Raw genomic sequence first — 23486 nt, forward strand, 5'->3', positions numbered from 1 at the left:
TTTAGAAAAAGCAACTGACACAATGAAAAAGGAAAAGTTGGTCCTTGTTGGGGATCTAAATAGCAGAGTAGGAAATGATTGTGAGACATACAAAAATATTTTGGGAAAATTTGGAGAAAAGAGCAAAGCTAATAATAATGGCAAATATCTGTTGGATTTCTGCTCAGGACATGGACTGGTTATTACTAACACCATATTCCAACATAAAAATGTGCACAAATTCACATGGAGAGTAGAGGCTAGGAATAAGAAAAGTCTCATTGACTATGTTATTGTTGATAGTGATGTTTTCTCCCTGGTGCAGGACACCAGAGTGTACAGAGGATTTGAAATTGGAAGTGATCACTATTTAGTCATGAGCAGGATAAAATTGAATTTCATATTGGAAAGAATAACATGTAAGAAAGTTTTAAAGCGAATAAAAGTTGAGCAGCTCTCAGATATGAACTGTAGACTAAAATACACAAAGATTATTGAAGAAAAAATGAAGGAGTTTGAGAACAGGAATCAAACCATGGAGATTCAGTGGCAAACTCTGAAGAAAACATTGATTGATTCTGCCAGAGAGGCATGTGGTGAAGTTGTCTGCAAGGATAAAAAAATCAGAACTCCATGGTGGACACAGGAAGTTAAAGAGGCAATGAAGGAAATGAAGAAAGCATATCAAAAGTTCCTGTCAAATAAGTCAGCTTGTGCTCTTAGAGAATACAGAGACAAATGCAAGAATGCTAAACACTGTGTAAAACTATATTCTTGCCAAAGTCATGGGAGGACTTTGGCAAGAATATAGAAAATAAATATCAAGAAGGTGGCAAAATATTATGGAGGTTGTTGAAGAAGCTTAGGAATGGAGGAAAGAGTACTGTAAAAGGAGTTAGAGATGATAAAGGTGACATGAAAACGGGAGAAAAGGATATCCTTGAAGTATGGAGTAATTACTTTGAAAAACTGCTAAATGAAACAAACAGTGATGATAGCACAGTGGTAAAAAACACTGACCAGGCATGCGGTCAGGAATACATATCCATACTTGAAGTAGAAAAACCCATCAAAGGCTTGAAATGAGGAAAGGCAGCAGGAGTAGATGATATTCGACCAGAAATGATGAAGTATGGTGGTATAAGAGTCTCAGTGGCTGCACTGCATAGTTCAGAAAGCCTGGACAGAGGGACAAATTCCCAATGATTGGAGTAGAGCTCTCATAGTACCCATATATAAAAAGGGAAATAAAATTGAATGTGAGAATTACAGAGGTATTTCCCTACTGAGTGTTTCTTTCTGGCAAGATCTATGCAAGTATACTTGAGAAACGGTTGAGAAGAATTGTGGAAGAAAAGCTTGGTGAAGAACAAGCTGGATTCAGGCCAAATAGAGGCTGTCAGGATCAGATCTTCACTTTATGACAAATAGTCGAGAAAGCATGAGAATATAACAGAGATCTGTATTTAAGTTTTGTTGATTTGGAAAAGGCATATGACAAGGTGCCAAGAGAGAAGCTATTCAATATGCTGCAGTTATATGGTGTCAATGGGGCATTATATCAAGCAATACTTAGTGTTTATTTGAGTTGTAAGTCAGCAGTTAGAATTGAAGGAAGTACAGGAAGATGGTTTAATGTTAAATCTGGTGTGAGACAGGGATGTACATTATCCCCTCTGTTATTCATTATCTATATGGATCACATTATGAAGGAAAGTGGTATTAAACATGATATCAAAATTGGAGATGTTAATGTCAGCTCTTTGATTTATGCGGATGATGTTATACTTCTAAATAAATCCGCTACAAGTCTGCAAGATTCTCTGACTAAATTGAATAGCTGTTGTAACAGATATGGTATGAAGGTCAGCAATAAAAAGACAAAGACAATGAAAATAGGTAGAATCATTAAACATGTCAACTGTGTTGTGAATGGAGAACCTGTGGAACATGTGAAACATTTCAGCTACTTAGGCACGATTTTTACTGAAGATGGTAAATTAAATATAGAAATAGACAACAGAATCAGCAAAGCTGGAATGGTAGGAAGTCAACTGAATAAATTCATATGGAATAAGAGAGAAATTAGTCGGAACACTAAATTAGCTGTATACAAGACAGTGTTCAAATCAGTTTTAACTTATGGATCTGAGAGCTGGGTTAGAAGCAAAACACTTGACCAAAGACTAGAGACCGCAGATATGAGAGTCCTGAGAAAGATTATAGGCATGAACAGATGGCATCAATGGCAATATCATATTAAAAACGAGGATATTAGGAAAGAACGACATTGTCAGCATCCAAGAATGTGTTAGCAGAGCTAATCTCAGGTGGTATGGTCACTTAAACAGAATGGGTGAAGAAAGATTAGCAAAACAAGTGTTCTCTGCCAGGTTGGCAGCAAAATGACCCAGAGGAAGACCAAGATATAGGTGGATTGATACGGTACAAAGTGCCTTAGACCATAGAAATATAAGATCTGATAATGTTGGAGTCTTGACAAGTAACAGACTGATTTGGAGGAAAATTATAGATAGGAAGTTAGGAATGATGTAATTTTTTTCATGTAGTACTATCATATCCTGTACACCCCTTGAGGGTACATGGCAAGAATTTGATGATGTTTATTACCCAAATTTCAGTGCCATATAATAATGTGGGCACTGCTAAAGTACTGTATATTTTCAAGCATGTTTCTTCTTGGTGTGATCGAAAGCATGTGGTGTCCAGATTCTTGTGGTACATGTTGTGTGTGTGTAGAATGGCTTCCACTGGATCATGAGTGCTTTTGGTAAATGTGTTCAAGGAGAGCGAGAGACATAGGTACCTAAAATCTCCCTGAAAACTGTAGTCTAGTGAAAAGTAATTTGGCTCACAGAGGTCAAAATGAGTTTGTAAGTAAGAAACAATTTCTTTCTCTCTCTTTCAGATGCATGTTTCAGTTTTCTCTTCTACAGGTACTTCCCATTGTCACTGCTCCATTGCACATGCAGCCATTGTTCCTCCACTTCCTGTGGAACCTTTGTAAACAACAGTGGGTAGCTACCCTATTCAGCAAACACACCAAACTTGCTTCTCCTCTTCCTCTTTTATTCCATTTACATCTGTTCTGGGTGACAAATTTCCAGATGAAGTGTCTTCCCAAACAAACCTCCAGAAAAACATCAATGAACTACTTCTTTCCTATCCCTCACCTGTACTTCACACAGAGTACTGATGTGCTGTGCAGACAGAGAGAGAGAGAGAGAGAGAGAGAGATGGCATTAAACCTGATATCAAAATTGGATATGTTAATCTCGGCTGTTTACAATAAACAGATGTTACACTATATTAATATAGTACAAGTTTTCAGGATTCTTTAACTAAATTTTATTCTGCTTTAATCATTCCTTTGCCAACATACAAATTGGGAAAGGAATACAGTAGAGATATATGTGATATTTTGCAGCTTGTGACAGATGAATGAAGATCTAGAGATCATCCCCAAAAAGGGTGTGATCAGAAAGCATGTCGAGTCCAGATTCTTGTGGCACATGTTGTGTGTCTAGAATGGCTTCCACTGGGTCATGAGTGTTTGGTAAATGTGTTCAAGGAGAGAGATATTTAGGCACTGTATTCAGAGGAGCCCACATAATAATAATAAAAAGGTCATAAACATTAGGCATGAACAAAATTATATAAAAGATTTTCTATTCAATGGTAATTTAGCTTTAGTTTACAGTGAAAAACTGGAGTTTAACTTTCATTAAAAACTCCTAAGTGAAACTTCTTAAATAGATATTTTGAGCGCTTAATATAAGATATAATGAATCATTGAAAATTTCACTGAAAACATAATTGGTATACTATAAAAACATAATAAACTTAAATATGTAATTTTATAATAAAAACACAAACTTGTCTCGTTTGAACTGTTCTTGTGCCTCAAAGAAACACAAGTTATCCCCTACTTCACATTCATCAATTGTAGGAACACGTCGAAATTGGCGATGGTACCAATAATATTTTGGGCGATTGGAAACTACAACTGCTTCTGTTAATAATATTTAATATTTAAAGTCATTATTTAAATATTAACATTATATTAAAATAATATTTAAATATTATTTTAATAAATATTTAAATTATAATTTTAATAAATATTTAAAGTCATTAAATAAAATGAAAGAGCCATAAACACAAAAGATATCTATATAAGCAGTATACATGATCATGTTTAATTTAACTGTTTACTTCCAGCTGTTTCGGCTCTCTGCTGTTCTCTCTCCTTTCATACAATTTAAATATGTTTACACAATTCCTTTCTATTCCTTTGGCTTCATCCTGTTTCTTTTCTTCATTATGCGATACACCAATGGCTTGATGTTTTCCATCTTTTTCAGATACAATTATGTAAGATTCGACATAATTGCACTTCCATCTCACCAATCTCTTCTACCACCAAGGTAACATTGATATCACTTTATTTTCTATACTTTTCTATCATTCACCTTTGCGTGTATATTCCTTCCTGCTCTCTGACACACTTGTGCTTGCATAACCTCTGTCACTGTTTCTGCTTCTGACATGGTACATCCTTTTGGCACATTTTCCTCAAACTTTCAGAATCCATGGTACACTCAGTTTCCATCACTGCTCTCTATCCACAAACTCTTCACCTTCGCCAATAATTATGTACAATGTCAGACTGCAATATATAAAATCAGTTATGGTAAATTCATCTAAAATTTCTTTGCCATCATTACACTATGACAACTACTGTTTAAATTTATAAATCCATACAAAATGTAAACTCTGTTTAAGCTCTCATCTAAATCAAGTACATAAACTTAAAAATAATAAATTAGAATATCTTTTAATGCACCTTCAAATTACATGAAATAAGTGGGAATAGAGTAGATAGTTGGATAGTTCAATGTTGGTAATTGTAAAAGTTTGAAATTTGATAGTTAAGGATGGGATGTAACATATATATACAATTGTGGGAAAATTTTGAATTTGGTGAAGCTGATGAGAGATCTGGGAGTGATGGCAAACAGGGATCTGGAGTTTAGGTGTCATGCTGCTAAGTTGTGAGAACATAACTATGGATTACAGCAATAATGAGGAGCATCCTGAATGTAAAGAAGTTGTTTTAATTGGTTTTCAATAGAATGAAAATATAGAAGAGCAAGTCCAGGAAAACTAAGGTTGTGTTGGGTATGAAGATGGAATGAAAAAATTCATTTGCAGAGCCACATGAATAGGAGGAGGGGATGATAATGATGTATAAGCTAGTAAGGTATTGTTATTACTAGTTAAATGTGGAGATTATTAATAGAATGGTGAGAGAAGAGTAGAAAGCAATATAATTTGTGGGCAACAGTAAGGATCTTTTGCAACAAAAATTCATTGCATTAATAAAAAAAAAAACATTGTAGTGTAACACTCACTTTCCCTGTGGCAATAAATCAAATGCCTATACAAAGCTCTAAGAACAGTACTATATATGTTATTCTTGTTTGATTATATTATTGTATTACTCCTTCATAAAGTGCAATTAAAAAAAAATAATGAACTATATATGCTAAACTTCCATAAAGATTCTTAAATGCATTAACTAAACATGCATCCTAATCAACCATTTCAACTTTTACTATTTTGTCATCTTTCTGCTCTGGGATTCTTTCCTGTAGCAATGCTCTCCAGAAACAACAAAGTTATCAGCTCCACAACATATTCCTTAAAACAATATTGTGCTATTACCATGCTATCAAGTTACTCTTAAATTAACATCAAATTTACTTACTGGCCTGGTTAGCCAAACTGGCACAGTTAATAACTTCAGATAGCAAATATTTCATTGACCATTGAGACCACCACCCTGTTATTGGAGACCTGAAGTAGTTTGAAAGATTCTAGAACAGTTTCCACATTATCTAAACCCTAGCCTAGCTATAGTACTGGCAGGCTACAGGTTTACAACCTTTCATGAGTTCACAGAAAATTCTTTACCAATAAAAAAATTCATCAAGGAAAAAAAAATTGCTTGAAAATTCTTCATAGTGATTTTTGCAAACTGATTCTTCACTATAGCAATTTTAAGGCTAATAGTGAAATGATACACATATATAAAAACAAATGCAAAACAAGAAATACTTAGAAAATAGTTTCTTTCTGTATTTCTATATTATTTATTTACTTAATTTTATTTAGTTATCTATATTTTTAATGTGTATAAAATGAATATCACTATATATTTCGTATATTACTAATAGAGGTCTCTAATTTTTGTTTATTTCTCTGCAATCTGCTAATGCCTTTTATTTCCCATAGGCTAACAGTGGAGATGGAATGCCTCACAGTCTTCTCCATAGGGGAGACTGTGGGACAGTTCATCACTACTGTTAGTCAATCAGAGATAGCTGGCCAAAGGCAATCACTAATTTTAAATGGCATCTGTGAAAACAGGTAGACAAGTGTTGCCATCCCATGATCCCTATTAGCAACATATTGTCTGAAATAGTATGAGTTCTAGGTCCATTTTTTTCAGATTATTTATAATTATTTTACTATTTTATTGTTGATTTCTTAAAATGTTAATCACTTTTTCTTACTTAGATACTATGGGCTCTGCAGCCGTTACAATTTTTGCAAAAGTGATATAGGGTGGTTAGGGGGTTATTAGTTATTTTGGGTTTATGGACAAAGCAACTCAAGCTATGAGGCCAATGCATTGTCTGTTTATTGTGAGTTAAAAAAAAATTCTAATGGTCGGTTTTCCTGCTTTGCAGGATAAAAAACCTAGAGTTTCCAGAAGCCCTGATAAAAATTCCTCATGTCTCAGACAGGATTTGAACCCAGCTCTCCCAGCTAAATGCACTGTTGAAAGTGACTGGAACATGGAGGATGCTAGAGAGTAAAGGCGCCAAATTTAAGAATGTTTATTTTTAATCTTTCACCACTTGCATACTCACTTAAGACACACATCCGCATGCGACTTCTTTTTTTTTTTTTTAACTGAACTCACTCAGATGATGAGATGCTTTCAAATATAGGATATCCATATATTCAGGAAATAGCTCCCTCCACTCTTCCTGCATAGTAAAGAGATTTTGAAAGCTATTATTGTTATACAAAGCTAGTTCAAGTTTATTTGTGCACTTTAGAGACTAATAACTTGATTAGCCTCTATATACAAGTAGTCCATTCATGATATTACTTCATGCACAAATTATTATTTGCTTACACTTGGATAAAGGATTATACCAAGAATATAATTTCTTGGTATCTTTAACCAAGAAATTTCTGAAATTATATTAATCTGTGGAATGAATACTTGGCTGAATATTCAGTGGAAAGATATTTGGATATACTAACTTTATTGGTTTTCAGATGTAGTGCTGATGTGGGTTTTAAAATGAAATTCAACAATATGGTATCTCTTAATCTTTATTGGTCTCTTGACAAAAACTGTTTTCTGGCACCTTCAGAAACTTTTTTTCTGGCCTCAAGGCTATGTCACTCCCGCTCTCTTTTATACCATACGAAAAAGTCAATATGATTCAATTATTATACAGTAGCTCCATGGAGTCTAGAGACTCATTATGGGAGACCCAAACTAACTATTATACACACAATTCTTTGTGAGGAACTTATGGAGACAAAAGCACATTGGAGTAATTACAGTACTTATGAAAATAATACTTGACATTTCAACCTCTGTATTGAGGTCATCATTACGAAAACATACGTATGTACAGGACACTACAAAAGATAAATGCAAATGCTTGGTTAATCAATTACTCTAACCCAACATTTGGTGTAAAAAAACAAACAAACAAAAAAAAAGAATAAATTTTTATACATATAAATATAATAAAATACAGATGATAAGAAAATAAATAAATCCATCCACCCATCTGTTCCACATCAGTCCTGTGTATGTTTTTCTGGAGGTGTCAACTCTCTGAAGATCAGTCACTCCAGACACACTACCCATCCATCTCATTGATGGTCAACTCCTTCCATCCGTTCAATGTGTCCACAGTGTTTCAACTTTCTTCTGTCAATATCATTAAGGAGCCTTAAAGTTCTACTGATCCTTTCTAGCACCCATCCATTTGTCCACCTTTCAGTATACGATATCCTCAACAGCCTTCTCTAACACCACATCTCAAAAGGAGCTATCCTTTTCCTATCAGGCTTCTTTAAGTTCCAAGTCTCACATCCATAAGTTGCTGTTGGAAAAACAGTTGAATCCAAAATCCTCAACTTTGTTCCCATGAAGATAGATCCACCCTTCCAGATTATTAGACAAGTCTCTGACTGTTGTTTAGCCATTCCTAATATTTTTCTGACTTCTTCTGAACAGCAATTCTCATTTTAATAATGGATCCCAGGTACATGAACTTGCTGTCTCAATTCTTTCTCCATTAAGGTACACTTGTTTGTGAAGAGCTTCCCTGCCTGTATTTCCTTTGCAAACCATGATCTTTGTCTTGCTAGGATTGTGCTGAAGTCCTCTGTTCTTACTGATCTCGTTAACTTTATCAAGAATTTGTCCTAGTTTTTCCTTGTCATTACAGAGGAGTATTGTATCATCAGTATACTTCAGATTACTGATAAATGACAATAAATAAATAAAAATATAAAAAGTTTTATAGTGGAACTACATTAAACATATCTCTACAGTTTTCTAGTGTTGGGATTCTGGATGCTATATAGGTTGCAGATGGGTATATGGTTTGAGAGGCCTGTTTTACTTAGTGGAGGACTGTGCACTTCAAACATATCACAGAATCAACTGGAAAGGCATCAAGTCCCTACACCACATTAAACCAGGTCTGAAAGAGGGTTCAAGGAAGCTTGTGAGGTGCTGAAACATCATTCAAATCCCAACAAGAATGATGGATTAGTAATTCCAAGAATCTGGAGGATCCATCTGCAACATATATGGCATTCAGAATATGATGGCAGAGCCCTAACACAAGAAAACCTTAATACAAGAGGACTGTAGAGATGTGTTTAATGTAGTTCCACTGTAACACTTTTATATTTACTAATTTCTTTATTTTTAGCATTCGTATATTATTATACTTATATGTATAAAATATTTATTTTACTTTATATTTCTATATATTTATTATTAGTCTTTTTTTTTTCACCTGAGGTCAGGCTAGGATAAACAATTAACAAAACATTTAGATTTATCTTACTTTTGTATAGTGTTATGTAGCTTGTGTCCTGTGCATACGTATGTTTTCTTGATGACGACTTCAATACAGAGGTCGAAATATCAAGTGTTATTTTCATAATTACATACTGTATTTTTCACAATGAATGATGACCACTGTGTAATCTTAAAAAAAAAAAAGGTATTACACACAAAACCTATCATACCACTCCTTAAACTTATTCACTGTCAGGGAACTTGCAACTAATTCTGGCAATCCATTCCACTCATTCACCACTCCCTATGCAAAAAATTAGTCCCCATACCCCTACTAACCACACTCCTACACAACTTCCACAGATGACTACTAATTCTCTGACTATTTGTCATATATTGAAAGATTTCAGTTGCATTAATTTTATAAAACCCCTTAAAAGTTTCTATCATGTACCCTCTTTTTCTGACTCATCAATTTCCTGCAATCGAGCACCATCAATATGATACACTGTATGTAACACCTTTTCAACACCTTTTGCAACATTAAATTGACAATCATTCTTTTTCCACAATGCCAATTTAAATCATCCTGCAGGATATCTATATCAAATTTATCAACTATTGCTCTGCCCAATTTTGCATCATAAGCAAACAACTGAATATCCCCTCTTAAATTTTTCCCTTTATCACTCATATTTAAAAGCAGTGGCCCTAGTACAGAACCCTTAGATTCCCCATTAGTCACTTTCATTCTCCTAGATTCTACTCCACCATATACTATTCCTCTGGTGTCTATCATCCACCCTCTCCTACCCATGCTACTAGCTTCATATCCATCCCCATTTCCTCCAACTTTTGTAACAGTTTTCCATGTGGTATTCTGTCAAATGCCTTTGCAAAATCCAGCAGTATAATAGTGTAGCCATTTCCTTTATCCATTTCCACTGTCTCTTGATTATAAAATGTGAATAAATTACTAAGACAGGCTCTACTCTTTACAAAGCCATGCTGCCCACTATAGAGCATTGCATCCCTAACCACTCACTGTTAGATTTTATCTTTAGAAAACTTTTCCAATACTCGAACAAACATTCCGGATATATTATTGGTCTGTACTTTGCTACCTGTCTTGGAGCCGCCTTTATGCAATGGAACTATCTTACTTCCCTGGAATCCTGCCAGAGCCGAGACTTAGATTAAACAACTTCATTAGAGGCAATGCCAATTCTCTGGTACATTCATGTAATACATGGACTAACATACCATCCCATCCCACTGCTACGTTAACATTGATATTTTTCAATATGCTGAACAACTGTTCCTCTAACTTAATTTTGATATGTATCTCTTTCAAATCAGCAACTGCATAATCTCCACCTGGATGATACACCTTTGCAAAATGATCACTCAACAACTCAACTATTTCTTTTGTCTTTGTCACCTTCCTATCATCACCATTGTTTAAAGTCATCCAACCATAGTTATTTTTCCTCTTATTTGCTACACAATGAAAAAACTTTTGGATTTATTTTGGCGGCACACTTAGCTAATTTTCTCTTATAAACTGATTTGGCCTTTCTTATCATATCAGTCGCCCTTTGCTTGCACTTTTTATTGCTCATGAGTTTGCTGATCACCTTTTTTTTTTTTTTTTTTTTTTGCATTTTCTCTTGCTTTATATCTCTACTTATCCACTTAATTCCCAATTGGGTTATCCTCCTAACCTTGGGTATGCAGTCTTATACTGCTTCTCTCACATAATCTTTGCCCACTTCCCATGCACTATTGACATTCTGTGTAGATTCTTAAGCAATGGCACTGCACCCAGATGACTCCTAAATCTGTCATAATTACTATATGACATGTAAATTGATTTTAAAATTTTGAATTTGATTTATTTTGTGTATACGAGGTGTGGCTATTAAATAACAAGACTGGTTGCAAAAATGTGGTTTATCATTACAATTGTACAACTTAATTGTTATACCCTTCAACATACACTCCCACTCTATCTATACACCGTAGCATACAAATTTTCGATTGTTGGAAGCAGTGCTGCAAGTCATCAGGTGTTATCTGCTTCGGTGGTACTGCTGTTTTCTCCTTTACCTCATCCACTGACTGAAAATGGGTCCCCTTCAATGCAGATTTCAACTTTGGAAAAAGGTAAAAGTCGCTTGGAGCTAACTAAGTTCAGCAAGTAAGATGGATGGTCCAACACTGGGATCTTCTTATCATCCAGATACTGCTTTACAGACACTGCACTAATGGAGAATCAGGACAATGCTTGTCCTGATGGAGAATCCAAACATCGTTCTTCCACAGATCGGGTCTCTTCTTCCTCACTTGTTCTCTCAGCTTGGCCAGAACCTCAAGGTAATGTTGGTTAACTGTCTGACCTACTGGTACCCATTCAACCATTACCACGCCATTGATATATATATATATATATATATATATAAAAAAAATCAGCATCGCCTTGTGCATCGATTGTCTTTTTGTTTCTGGATTGTACTGGAAAATCCACGTATTGAAGGGTACCCATTTTCAGTCAGTGGATAAGGTAAAGGAGAAAATGGCAACACTTCTGAAACAGATAACACCTGATGCCTTGCAGCACTGCTTCCAACAATAGAAAATTCGTATGCAACCGTGTATAGATAGAGGGGAGTATGTTGAAGGGGATAACAATTAAGTTGTACAATTGTAATAATAAACCACATTTTTGCAACCAGTCTCGTTATTTAATAGTCACACCTCCTATATGCCTTTTAAGTTATCCTTATCATTTTATTATAAATTTTATTTTTATTTTTTATTTTAATTCATCATCATAATTAATATTTTTAATAAACACTTGGAGACTTGGAAGTATTTTTTTTTAAATGAAAAACATGCTGATGGATTATTCCAACAATGAATTTTCTGATAAAAATTTTTCCTGCAATGAGCAACAAATTTACCATTGAAGAAATTTTTCCCACGGTGAATTTTTCCATGATAAATATTCTTGCAAAGAATTGTTTGGGCACATTCATATGCATCTATATATTTATATTTATGACTAAATAAAAAAAAATCCAAGTATCAACCTGTGTGAATTTCACATGTACATGTTTGGCTAATGATGGCTATGATATATTTGAACAGGTTGATAACTGGATTTTTTATTTAGATGTAAATATGTAGATGTTCAGCACATTGTGTGTGTGTTTACACACACAATGTGCTGAACAATGCAACACACAATTAGAAATATTTAAAAAACAGTCTCCTCTAAAACTACATAGTGGTTGTCACCTTTATTAGTCTTTACTGTTTGCCTACTAGTTTGTACACGTATCCTATGTGAAGAAATCCTATGTAATCAGGATGAAACATTGTGTTGTCAATTAAAATAATTGTTATCTTATTCAGGTGTTCAGCCTTATAAATTAGTATATATATATAAACTTCACACCTCATCAAATTCCAATTTATCCACTAAATCTTCATCTTCACTCCATTACCGAAGACAGAAAAGGATTCATACTAGTGAAGTATGAAAGATTTTAAAGCTTTTTTCATTTGCACTTTTCTGAAATGAATTTTTAACCCATTCTCTCACTTTCCTGATTAATATAGTTTTCTACTTAGGCTGTTGAAATTTTCAAGCTTTTCATAAAGAGCTGAAAAGCTAAGCTACAATTAGCTCAGCTGCAGTTTTCTTTACTGAGCTCCAACTTATCACACATCAGGTTCTTGAATGACACTGTTACAATCTACTGATATAAGTGATGAGAACAAAGCTTCACTGTATTTAAAAAACAGTAAGGTCAGATCATGAGGAAAGAAGTAGAAAATTGCTATGAAGTATGACTTCATAGCAATTTTATTTTTTATACATAAAGTATGACTATCCCACCTCCTCCGAATCCTCAACCTCCCAGAGTACTAAGTATAAAGGCATTAATCTTCCTGATCTTTTGCTAAATTCTGCTGCCTGTGACTAATATCACCTATGGTAGCGATATGTAGGGCTATGCAGGAATACTATGTGTGTGTAGAGGTTTAAGTGCTGTGAGGACATCATTGGAGGCTTAATGGATTTTTTACAACACTCAAAAAGAATTAAAATAGAATTTAATAGTTCCTATATTTTGTCCTAGTCACTAGGACATCTACAGGGAATACAAAAACAATTAATGTAACATGCACACACAAATCTTACAATACTAAGCCCAACCACGTGGGTGACACTAAAGTCCTATCTAGGTGGAACGCCCTCTAAGGGCGGTAGTAGGTGGCCTGGAAGGTAAGGTGGGACCTCTGGTGATGAGTGTTTCCCAAATCTTTGGAAACTTAATGCAACTGTATTTATTAAGATTTGGTTGGTTTCTGAGAGCTGCTGTTGCTGCTTCTAGGAAAAGTCTCTATTTCTTGAATTTGCTGTGGTGGAGCATGGTGGTTTTCTTCCATGATACTCTGTGGGTGGTGTCCAAAACATGGTCAGCCAAGCCTGAATGGCCATAGTTGTGTTTACAGATGTAAGACTTGTGTTCCTCCAGGCGGATGGATGCTGATCTGCCTGTCTGTCAAAAGTACGCCAGCTTACAGGAACAGGGTACTTTGTAAACTCCAGGCAGTGAGAGAGGAGGGAGCTGATCTTTCATAGAACGGATAAGGGTAGCAAGTTTGCGGTAGGGCTTATATGCTGTGTGTAGGTTGTACTTTTTTAGTATCTTGGCTATTTTTCCAGATGTGCCACGGATGTAGGGTATGGTGATGGCATTTTTAAAATCTTGTTGACGAGAAGGACGGGGAATGGGGGAAGAACTGATTATTTTTTTGATACTGTGTTCGCTGTAGCCATTGGAGAGGAAAGTGTTGTGTATATGGTTAAGCTCAGTAGTAAGGGCGGTTCTGCTGGAACAAAGATTGTGGGCTCTCTTAGTAAGATCATCAAAACTCTTAGTAAGATCATCAAAACTCTTAGTAAGAGTTTTGATGATGCCATATTGTTGAGAGCAGTGGTGGTGGGAGAGTTTGTGTATCTGCCTGTGTGTGTGTGAGAGTTTTCTGTATACAGTGAAGGCAAGTGTATCATTGGGCAGGCGCATGACTAAGGTGTCTAGGAAGGGTAAACAATTGTTCTTTTCCATAGTAAACTGGATTCTTGGATGTAGGCTATTGAGATGACCGAGGAAGGAGTCTAACGTGTCTGGGCCATGAGGCCAAATGGAGAACACATCATCTACATATCTTAGCCAAATAGAAGGTTTGAGTGGGGCTGAGTCTATGGCTCGTTTTTCGAAATCTTCCATATAGAAATTGGCAGGGGGGGGGACCATGGCGGTTCCCTCTATCTGCTTGTAGATTTTGTTCTTCCAAGAGAAATACCCAGAGTTAATGGCAAAGGAAAAAGAGATCTAAGATGTCAGAAGGAAAAACGTTTTCTAAGAGAGATAAGGTGTCAGTTAAGGGAATATTGGTAAACAAAGAGGAGATATCAAAGCTTACCAATATGTCTGCATTATTCAAGGTTAAATTTTCTGTGAGGGCTTTAAAGTGGGTCGAGTTTTTTATATAGGAAGTGGACCTTGGGGGGTCAGAGAGTTGGCCAGCTGTTTGGATAGTCTGTAGCAAGGTGCATTGGTGGCATTTACTATAGGTCTGAGTGAGGAATTGGGGGGGTTTGTCGATTTTTGGTAAACCGTATATTCGGGGGGGAGCGGAAAGGTTTAAGTTTTTTCGTGACGTCAGGGGACCAGGAGGTTACTTTTTTAAGTAAGAGTTTTAATTTCTTAACTTGTGTTTTTGTGGGATCGTATTCTAGCGGGATGTAGGTAGCGCCAATATCTAGCACGGATTATCCTCCGCGATCACGCTACCTACATCCCGCTAGAACATGATCCCACAAAAACACAAGTTAAGAAATTAAAACTCTTACTTAAAAAAGTAATCCCCTGGCCCCCTGACGTCACGAAAGAACTTAAACCTTTCCGTTTATTATTAATAATATTATTATTAATAATAATAATAATTTGTCATGAACTCTTAAATGCATGTAATGGTGGCATAGTCATAACTTAGGCTTAACAGCTTTGTCTATCATTAGCTTATGTAAGTGCTAAAGAAAACCACATGTACAAGGCTGGGAGGAAACAGCAGTTCTATGCACCAGGATTATAATAAATTTAGTTTAATCCTTTATCCAAGTGTGAGCAAACAAAGTTTTCACCTGAAAATATCTTCAGGACTGTAGCAAGGTAGTGCAACTGTTGGCAACTCGGAGCAAAGGTGGACCAAGCTCTCATCACTCCTTGTCTCAGTATCTCCCACCATGCAAAGCACATCCTTGCAGATATTATACATGTCTGCAAGGACAAATCATATTACAAAACTTTTAAGTAAATCTCCTACAACGAGTTCTGGATCTCTATGAAGGTGCCAGCCATGTAATAATAATAATAAAGTGTATTATTAATAATATTCTGCGCACATCAACTTATTATTTTAGGAATTAGTGCATATTAGCTGTTAAGTCATCCATATAATCTGATAAATAGAATAGCTCTTATCAGCTTTAAGTAAATTCATTATTATTGCTTATGAATGGCTGCCTTAAAATTATATATTATTCCAAAGTTTCATAAGTTATTCCTTCCAGGCAGTGCACTTAAAATATTGATCCTAAACCTTCAGAGGATAGTGACATCATTATTTTATGTGAGCAGAATACAGAGAGGATTCACATGTTGAATTTAAATAAATAAACAGGGTAAAATGTGTATTCAATACCTTAAAACTAATGAAAAGTTCCTAATAAATATGGATCTGGAAAGTTGGCATTTCTGAAATACATCACTTTGTAATGGTAGTATAAATGCAGCAACCTGCAAAACATCAAGATTTAAGCATAAATCCCATAGTAACTGGAAAAGAGGCACTAACATGAATGTACTTCACAGCAAGTGTTCAACTGATCTCTGTTGCTAGCCTTGCAGCCACTGAAATGTCTTACTACTGATAGCCTCATGTGCTCAAAAGTTACTTGCTGGCAGTGCATACTAATATTCCTACAGTTCACAATATTTTCTGTTGTGGTAGATTTTAAATGGCCCTACAAATAAAATTCCACAGGATTTAGGTCAGGTGATACCAGATGCAGTATTTTCCACAGTTTCTGTAACCCTCATGGTTCTTTATCTTTCCATTTTGTGGCATAATTGGCACACCTCAACCAATCTATTTTGCAGGAAACCTGTGAGCAAGATACTCTCAGGTCTCATGAATGAAGTCTGTCATAGATGTATCATGTTTCTCCTCCATGCAGGGAACATCATCAAGCACATCACAAAAAATATCTTTCACAAGGTTGTACACAACAAGTTATAATATAAAGATTCTGTAAGCCTGTTTGGCAAACACGGTCTTATTAATCTATCTCCAAAGATAGCTGACATACTTGCTGATGATGACTGAATCACTGCAAATGGATTTGGATTAACCCAAATGTGACTGCTGTGATAATTAAACTATCATTATAAATGAATACTGCCTCATCAACGAAAGCACACAAGGAAGAAATTCGCCTATCCCATACACACTTGTAGAAACCACAACAAAATACCAACTGAAAATGACTATCTAGTAAAGGTGCTTGAACTTGTCAAGTGTAACAGGTGAAGCCAATTTTCATGCAGGACCTTCCACACTACTGCAGTCCTCCATATGCTAGTGCATGGATTCCATGTCACCAGATGCAGTGTGTGTATGTATATATATATATATATATATATATATATATTAATATTAAAAAGTATCTCTCATGTCATATTAATATTAAAAAGCATCTCTTTATCTCTCGGTATCAGTCTGATACCGAGAGATAAAGAGATGACATGGTATATTTGAAAAGATACTACTAGTTTCGTTGAATTGATCAACATCTTCAGGTATCACAATTAAAGAAATATATAAAAAATTACAGAGACTTAAAATTGCATTAACAGAACAAGTACAAAAGAGAGTAGCATGTTTGAAAACAAAATGCAAGCTTGAGTTCCAAATAAACGTAGACTACGTGCTGTCACGAGTGCACCAATACTGAACAGAGGCAACGTGTGCATCAGAGAGATTGAAACTTTGTTGTTGATATGTGAAGAATCTAGAGAAATTTTTCTAGATTCGACAATCTTTCTCTCGAGCTCATCATAGCACACATGGATGTTAGAAGTTTGAGTTGTAGAGCAGGTGCCCTCCCTCGATGAGTCTTTCAACTCCTTGGAGGTGTCACGTAATAATATATATACAGTGATATCTCGCTAATCCGAACTGCGTTTGAAAGAAAAAAATTATGTATTATTATTTTGAGTACTATTATTTTATTTAATAATTATTATTTTAACTATCATTATTTATTTTATTATTATTACAGTACAGTATTTTTTTCATACTGTCGATTGTATGATTATACTGGACGCCTATTTTGATTTATCGTGTGTTCACGTTTGCTTTTTTATACTGTACAGTACATACTGTATTGTTGGCAGGAATCACCGCTGTGGTTAAAAACTGTGGCCTTCTAGAATTTACCAAAATAACTACGGTGATACACAAAAAGAGGAAATTCAAAACGTGCATACTTTGGTTAAAAATATAAATCCAGATGTTGAAATTTCACAAACAGATGTTACGGAATGGATTACAGGTAGAACCGAAAGTGAATTTGATATCAAATCGGATGCTGAAATTATAAATTTGATGCTACAGAATGAATTCGAAGACGATGATGACAATAAAGAACTCGAAGAAAAAAAAAAGTAAAACATGAAGAGGCAGTTGACAGTTTTAACGTGTACAAGAATGGACTAAGCAGAATGATACGCCATTCCACAATATTTTATTGCTAATAAAAATACTTTTTTGTGTGTTATTTGGTGAAACTTTTTTTTGTGTGTGTTGTGTACAAGAAAGTGATATTTTTTACGCAAATTAAGTTATGTACTGAACTACGCAATTTTATTAAATCAGAATCCTCAATACAGGTACACACAAACTAAATTTTTTACTAAAATAAACTTGTGTACTGTATTATTTTTTAAGTTTTACATTACAGTACAGTAGCTTTTTTTTTTCCTATCAGTTACTTCATTTACAGAATTAAATTGATGTACCATTAGAATCTTATTATTTTTGTCTTAAACGCTAGTTATTGTGGTCTCTTGGGGGAAAATTTGCTAATCCGAATGAGCATGGTTTTTATTAGTTTGGATTAGCGCGAACCACTGTGTATATATATATATTTTTTTTTTTTTTCCTCAGTTTCTGGTACCCTCATGGTTCTTCATTCTCAATGGTAGTGCAGAAACTGTGCCATTTTCAAAAAGGTTGTGATGAAGATAGTGAACTTTCAAGAGCATGGAATTTAATGACAAGGACAACCACTTAATAATGCCGATGCATTTCATGTACATTTCCATTGACAAGTTGGTAGAGACAGAATTGTACAGCAGATGCCCTCCCTCAATGAGTCTTTCAACTCCTTGGAGGTGTCACGTAATAATAATAATAAAAGTGCATAATCAGCTAATTCAGTAAATGTGAATTCACTTTCCATTGCAAAATACTCTATCATATGACTTAGGAAACACTGAAACAAATAGCAAATGCCACTTGCTCAGGTTGAACCTATTAGACTGAACCCAATTCCAAGACATCTTGCATGTGATTCTGGTTGTTTATAATCACGATTTACTGAGCTTCATCTATCTGCTTTGCATGAGATATAGCCTTTTGTGCTGCAACCACAAAAGGCTATATCTCAGGAATGTAAGATTTCTGGATCTAGGTTTATTGGGATCTTTCATTAATTTGAGATGTAAAATATGTACACTATCTATTAATAATTGTCTTGGCACTTTAGCAATTTACAAATGATACTAGCAGGTGAACCCTAATATTGGGTATGTCCACTTTTGGATTTGATCACCTCCTGCATCCTTTGAGAGAGGCTTTCCACCAATGTGCGGCAGACATCAGGTGGAATCTGTCTCCATTCCTCCATCAAAGCAGCACTGAGTTCAGTGACAGATCGAGAACTTGCTGCTCTGGACCTCAATCACAACAATTCATCCTGCAGGTGTTCGATGGGGTTGAGGTCAGGACTGTTAAGTCAAGGCACTGTTATGAAAGAATGTTATCTTAGAAGTTTCGCAATTGTGCACTATAATCAATATCATATGATTAGGAGGAATTGAGAGCAGTGTCATTATTCTTCCCTTCTCATCCATCTCTTAGGATGGATAGAGTCCCCTAATGAGGGGGGGGGGGGTTACAAAAAAATTAATGCAGCCAGCTCGTCACTCCTCTGCTGCATCCCCTAAGGGAAAGTATTTGTGACTTTAAATCCGTGTGTTCATGGGATGGTTTGCCTGTTCTGAGGGATGAAAAACCCAAGTTTCCAAGTGAAAAAACCTTCTACCTCCATATCCAACCAGTTTACTGACCTTTAGTTGAAAAAGACAAGATAAAGGCACGTCTTGGATGGGAATTGAGCCCAAGTCTTTCCAAATAAAGGGCTTCGTCTATACTGACTGAGCTACAGCATCTCATTATTTATATGGGTACTCCATGGAGTCAAAAGACACTGCAGGAGACCCACTCTATCCATTAACATAATACCTATCACACATCGCCTTAAACCTATGCACTGTTGGGGCACTCACAAATGCCTCTAGCAATCCATTTCACTCATTCATCACTCTCCAAGAAAAGAACCTAGTCTGCACAAACTTTTGCAACCCTTACTAACCACACTCATAGACAGCTTTCAAGTGTCACCCTTTGTTTTCCCCCTACTTCCCATGTATTGAAAAATTTCTTCTGTGTCAATCTTATTGTCTTCTTTAGTAACTTATAGGTTTCTATCATATCCCCTCTCCACTGTCTGTCAGCTAAACTGCAACCCACACACCTCCATCCATCCTTATAGGGAACATTCCATAGACCTGTCACCAGCTTGGTCACTCATTTCTGAATCTTCTCCGCTACCTCACAGTCCACCAGAAATGCAGGTGACCAAATCTGTTCACAATAGTCAACGTGTGGCTGAATCATGGGAATCTGAGGACAGATCGAGAGAATGCAAATTACAGAGCCTAGTGAATAGAAGGAAGAGGAGAAGACGATTGAGATGTATAAGTTGATAAGGGGTAATTACCAGATTAGCATGGATATGATTTTTCATAGTATATCTGGAGAAGTGGGAAAATGAGAGACCATCCCTGGAAACTATATAAGGTGGGTGGGTGTGAACAATTGATATGGATAGGTGAGGAGTAGATATTTTTGGATGGAGATTAGTGGGTGATTGGAATGCTTTGCCTGAGTGTAGTGAATGCAGGGACAGTGAATGCATTAAATTCGAGGTAAAGACCTCCCATGATGAGTCTCTTGACTCTATAGAGGTTTGTTGATAATACAGTAAAAAATTCATTTGAACACTGGCTTGTACACCACTGCTAGTTTAGTTTGGCTAATTTCCCTCTTCTTTGCCTGAGTGTAGTGAATGCAGGGACAGTGAATGCATTAAAGTCGAGGTAAAGACCTCCCATGATGAGTCTCTTGACTCTATAGAGGTTTGTTGATAATACAGTAAAAAATTCATTTGAACACTGGCTTGTACACCACTGCTAGTTTAGTTTGGCTAATTTCCCTCTTCTTTCATAAAAATTTATTCAACTGGTCCCAGCTATCCCAGCATGCTTATTCTGTTGTCTGTTTCCATATTTATTTTTCTCCCTTCACTAAAAACTATGTGTAAATAGTTGAAATATTTTACTTGTTCTACAGGTTTTCCAGTGAGAATGGCACTGGCATTTTTTATGTTCTTGCCTCTTTTCATAGTTTTGATCTTTTTATTGCTGATTTTCATGCACAAGTTGTTACAGCTGTTATTTGATTTTGTTCAAAAATCATGGAAATTTACTCTAAATTTATTTAGGTATAAAAACATCATCTGCATAAAGCAAAGCTGTTAAGTTTGATGTCTCCAATTCTGACATCAGGTTTAATGCCTCTTTCTTTCATAATACAATCCATACAGATGAATGATGGAAGAGAGTGTAAATCTTACACTTGGTTTAACATCAAACCAGCTTCCTATATATTTTCTCTCTAGGTAACTTATTGTATGCTTTTTCCTGATCTACAGAACTTAGTACAAAATCTAGTCATATTCCCTTTATTTGCTGTAAAGTGAAAATCTCATCTTGACAACTTCTATTTGGTCTGAACCTAGCTTGTTGTTCTCCAAGTTTCTCTTCCACAATTTTTATTAGGCCCTTCTCAAGTATGCTTGCACAAATCTTACAATACTTAATAGAGAAATTCTCACATTAAGCATTATTCCCCCTTTTTATATATGAGAACTCTACTCCTATCATCTGTGATTTGAGCTTTTGACCAGGCCGTCTAAATTATGCAGTGTAGCTACTGCAACTTTTGTACTTCCATATCTAACCACTTCTAGTTGAGTAACATCTCATCCAGCTGCCTTTCCACATTTTAGGCTCTTGACAGTTTTTTTTTTAATCAATACTTGTGGCATGCATTACTCTGGTTTCCATTCCTCTTGAATTTTAGAAGATGCACTGCAGATGTTATCCAGAATATTGTTGCCATAATGAGAATAGCACAGATGAGTAGGAATAAAGAGGTAATAGTTGCACTATATAACACACTAATCATGCCACATCTGCATTTCTCTCTAAATGTGGTCACCTGAGTATCTGGGTAACAACGTTATGTTCGAGTGTGCAATTAATAACATGTTCATGCTACACAATGCATCATAAGACACACCCTGTGAATGTGTTAAGGAAATACGATATGAGAAATGAATATAGGATAGATATATTGTATATATCACATATGGTACTGGGAGAACAAAAGGTCATCCCTGGAAACTGTATTATGTTAGGTGAAGCGAAAACGATGTTTTCACTTCACAAAATGCTCCAACACAATGTTTAAAAGGCTGTGTTGTGGCCTCTTGAGGGTTAATCTCGCATGACGCATTTCCATATGCCACCAGGCTCAGAAATACTATTAATATCTCTAGGTTAAATCTCATCATAGGCAAACTTGGTGAGAACATTTATAATTAAAACATGCTAAACTGCCATAGAAAAACGATGGCGCCCACCTCTAAACCATGTTACTGGGGCATCAAGGGCATAATATACTGCACTTAAAAAACCATCAATTACATTTCGTGGTGAATTATTCCTATCCATAATCACAAATATACAACTAATTACAGAAACATTTCACAGGAAATCTACTCCAAACACACGATATAATTCAACCTGTAATATGAAATATTCAGGACACAGAACCTACAGCGCCCTCTTTCACTTTAGTGACTGGATAGCAATAATTTTCGAAAATTAACTGTAATCAGGAGAAAATAAAATTATCCTTTCTTCACACCCTCTTCTTCTTTCTTTCTTTTGATGTTATAACTTCTATGCAAAAATGGTTGTAAACCTATAGTACTATAAGTTTAGAACTATATGTTGGGTAAATGATTTATTGTTGAATGATATATGCACGTAAACACAAGAAAGATATTTAATTAACCAAATATTTCGGTCTGGAAATAGCAGACCATCCTCAGTGGTATTACAAAAACAGTTTTAAAAAATACAAGCTAGAATACTAACAATAACTCCGCGAATTCGTAATACATTCTGGATATTTTGTATGTCAAAATAAATTTTACAGCCAAGTAGAAGGAAAGGCCATGGGAAGTCTTCTTTCTCCGGCTTTAGGCAACTTCTATTTAGAACATTTAGAAAACGTCCACTGCTCATCTGTTTTCCCTGAACCATATCATTTTGGGTAAGATATATAGATGACATCCTTACTATTTGGCCTCACAGCAAAAACGCTTTACCTTCTTTTTTGAACAGTGTTAATTCCTTGCATCCTCGTATAAAGTTTACTATGGAAATAGAAGAAAACAACCAGTTATCTTTTTTAGACGTTCTCCTCATCCGGTCACCTTCAAATATTCTTACAACTACAGTATACATTAAACCAACGTTCACAGGTCGTCATATTCTTAAAGAATCAGCCGATCATCCATGTTAAAAAACAGGAATTATAAAATGCCTCATCAGAAGAGCCAAAACTAATTGTTCTACTTTTGATTATCTACAGAAAGAACTTCCTACTATCCAACAACACAGGAAACCAATGGCTTTTCTAAAAAAAGTACTCAACATCTTCTCAGTTCTTATAATCCTCCACAAAACAACAAAGTTTCAATACGTCGAGTGCCTATTCTTTATATCTCCGGTATTTCAGA

The 23486-nt window shown here is 35.5% G+C and overlaps 1 protein-coding gene across 1 annotated transcript in view; it reads right to left on the reverse strand.

Moving 5' to 3' along the window:
• The window catches only part of ND-PDSW (NADH dehydrogenase (ubiquinone) PDSW subunit), a 65434-nt gene extending 42917 nt beyond the window's left edge, over window positions 1-22517 (reverse strand). Inside the window, exons 1-2 of the mRNA XM_090401961.1 lie at window positions 22320-22517; window positions 3877-4012 (exon numbers count right to left, since the gene is read on the reverse strand). Coding sequence (XP_090258087.1) covers window positions 3877-4012; window positions 22320-22410 — 227 coding nt within the window. The 5' untranslated portion in view covers window positions 22411-22517. The remainder of the gene's footprint in view (window positions 1-3876; window positions 4013-22319) is intronic.
• Window positions 22518-23486: the final 969 nt, after the last annotated feature.

The sequence above is a fragment of the Typopeltis vanoorti genome, chromosome 12 (genome assembly GCF_054136105.1).
Source record: "Typopeltis vanoorti isolate ZY-2024b chromosome 12, IOZ_Tvanoo_1.0, whole genome shotgun sequence".
Classification (NCBI taxonomy): domain Eukaryota; kingdom Metazoa; phylum Arthropoda; class Arachnida; order Uropygi; family Thelyphonidae; genus Typopeltis; species Typopeltis vanoorti.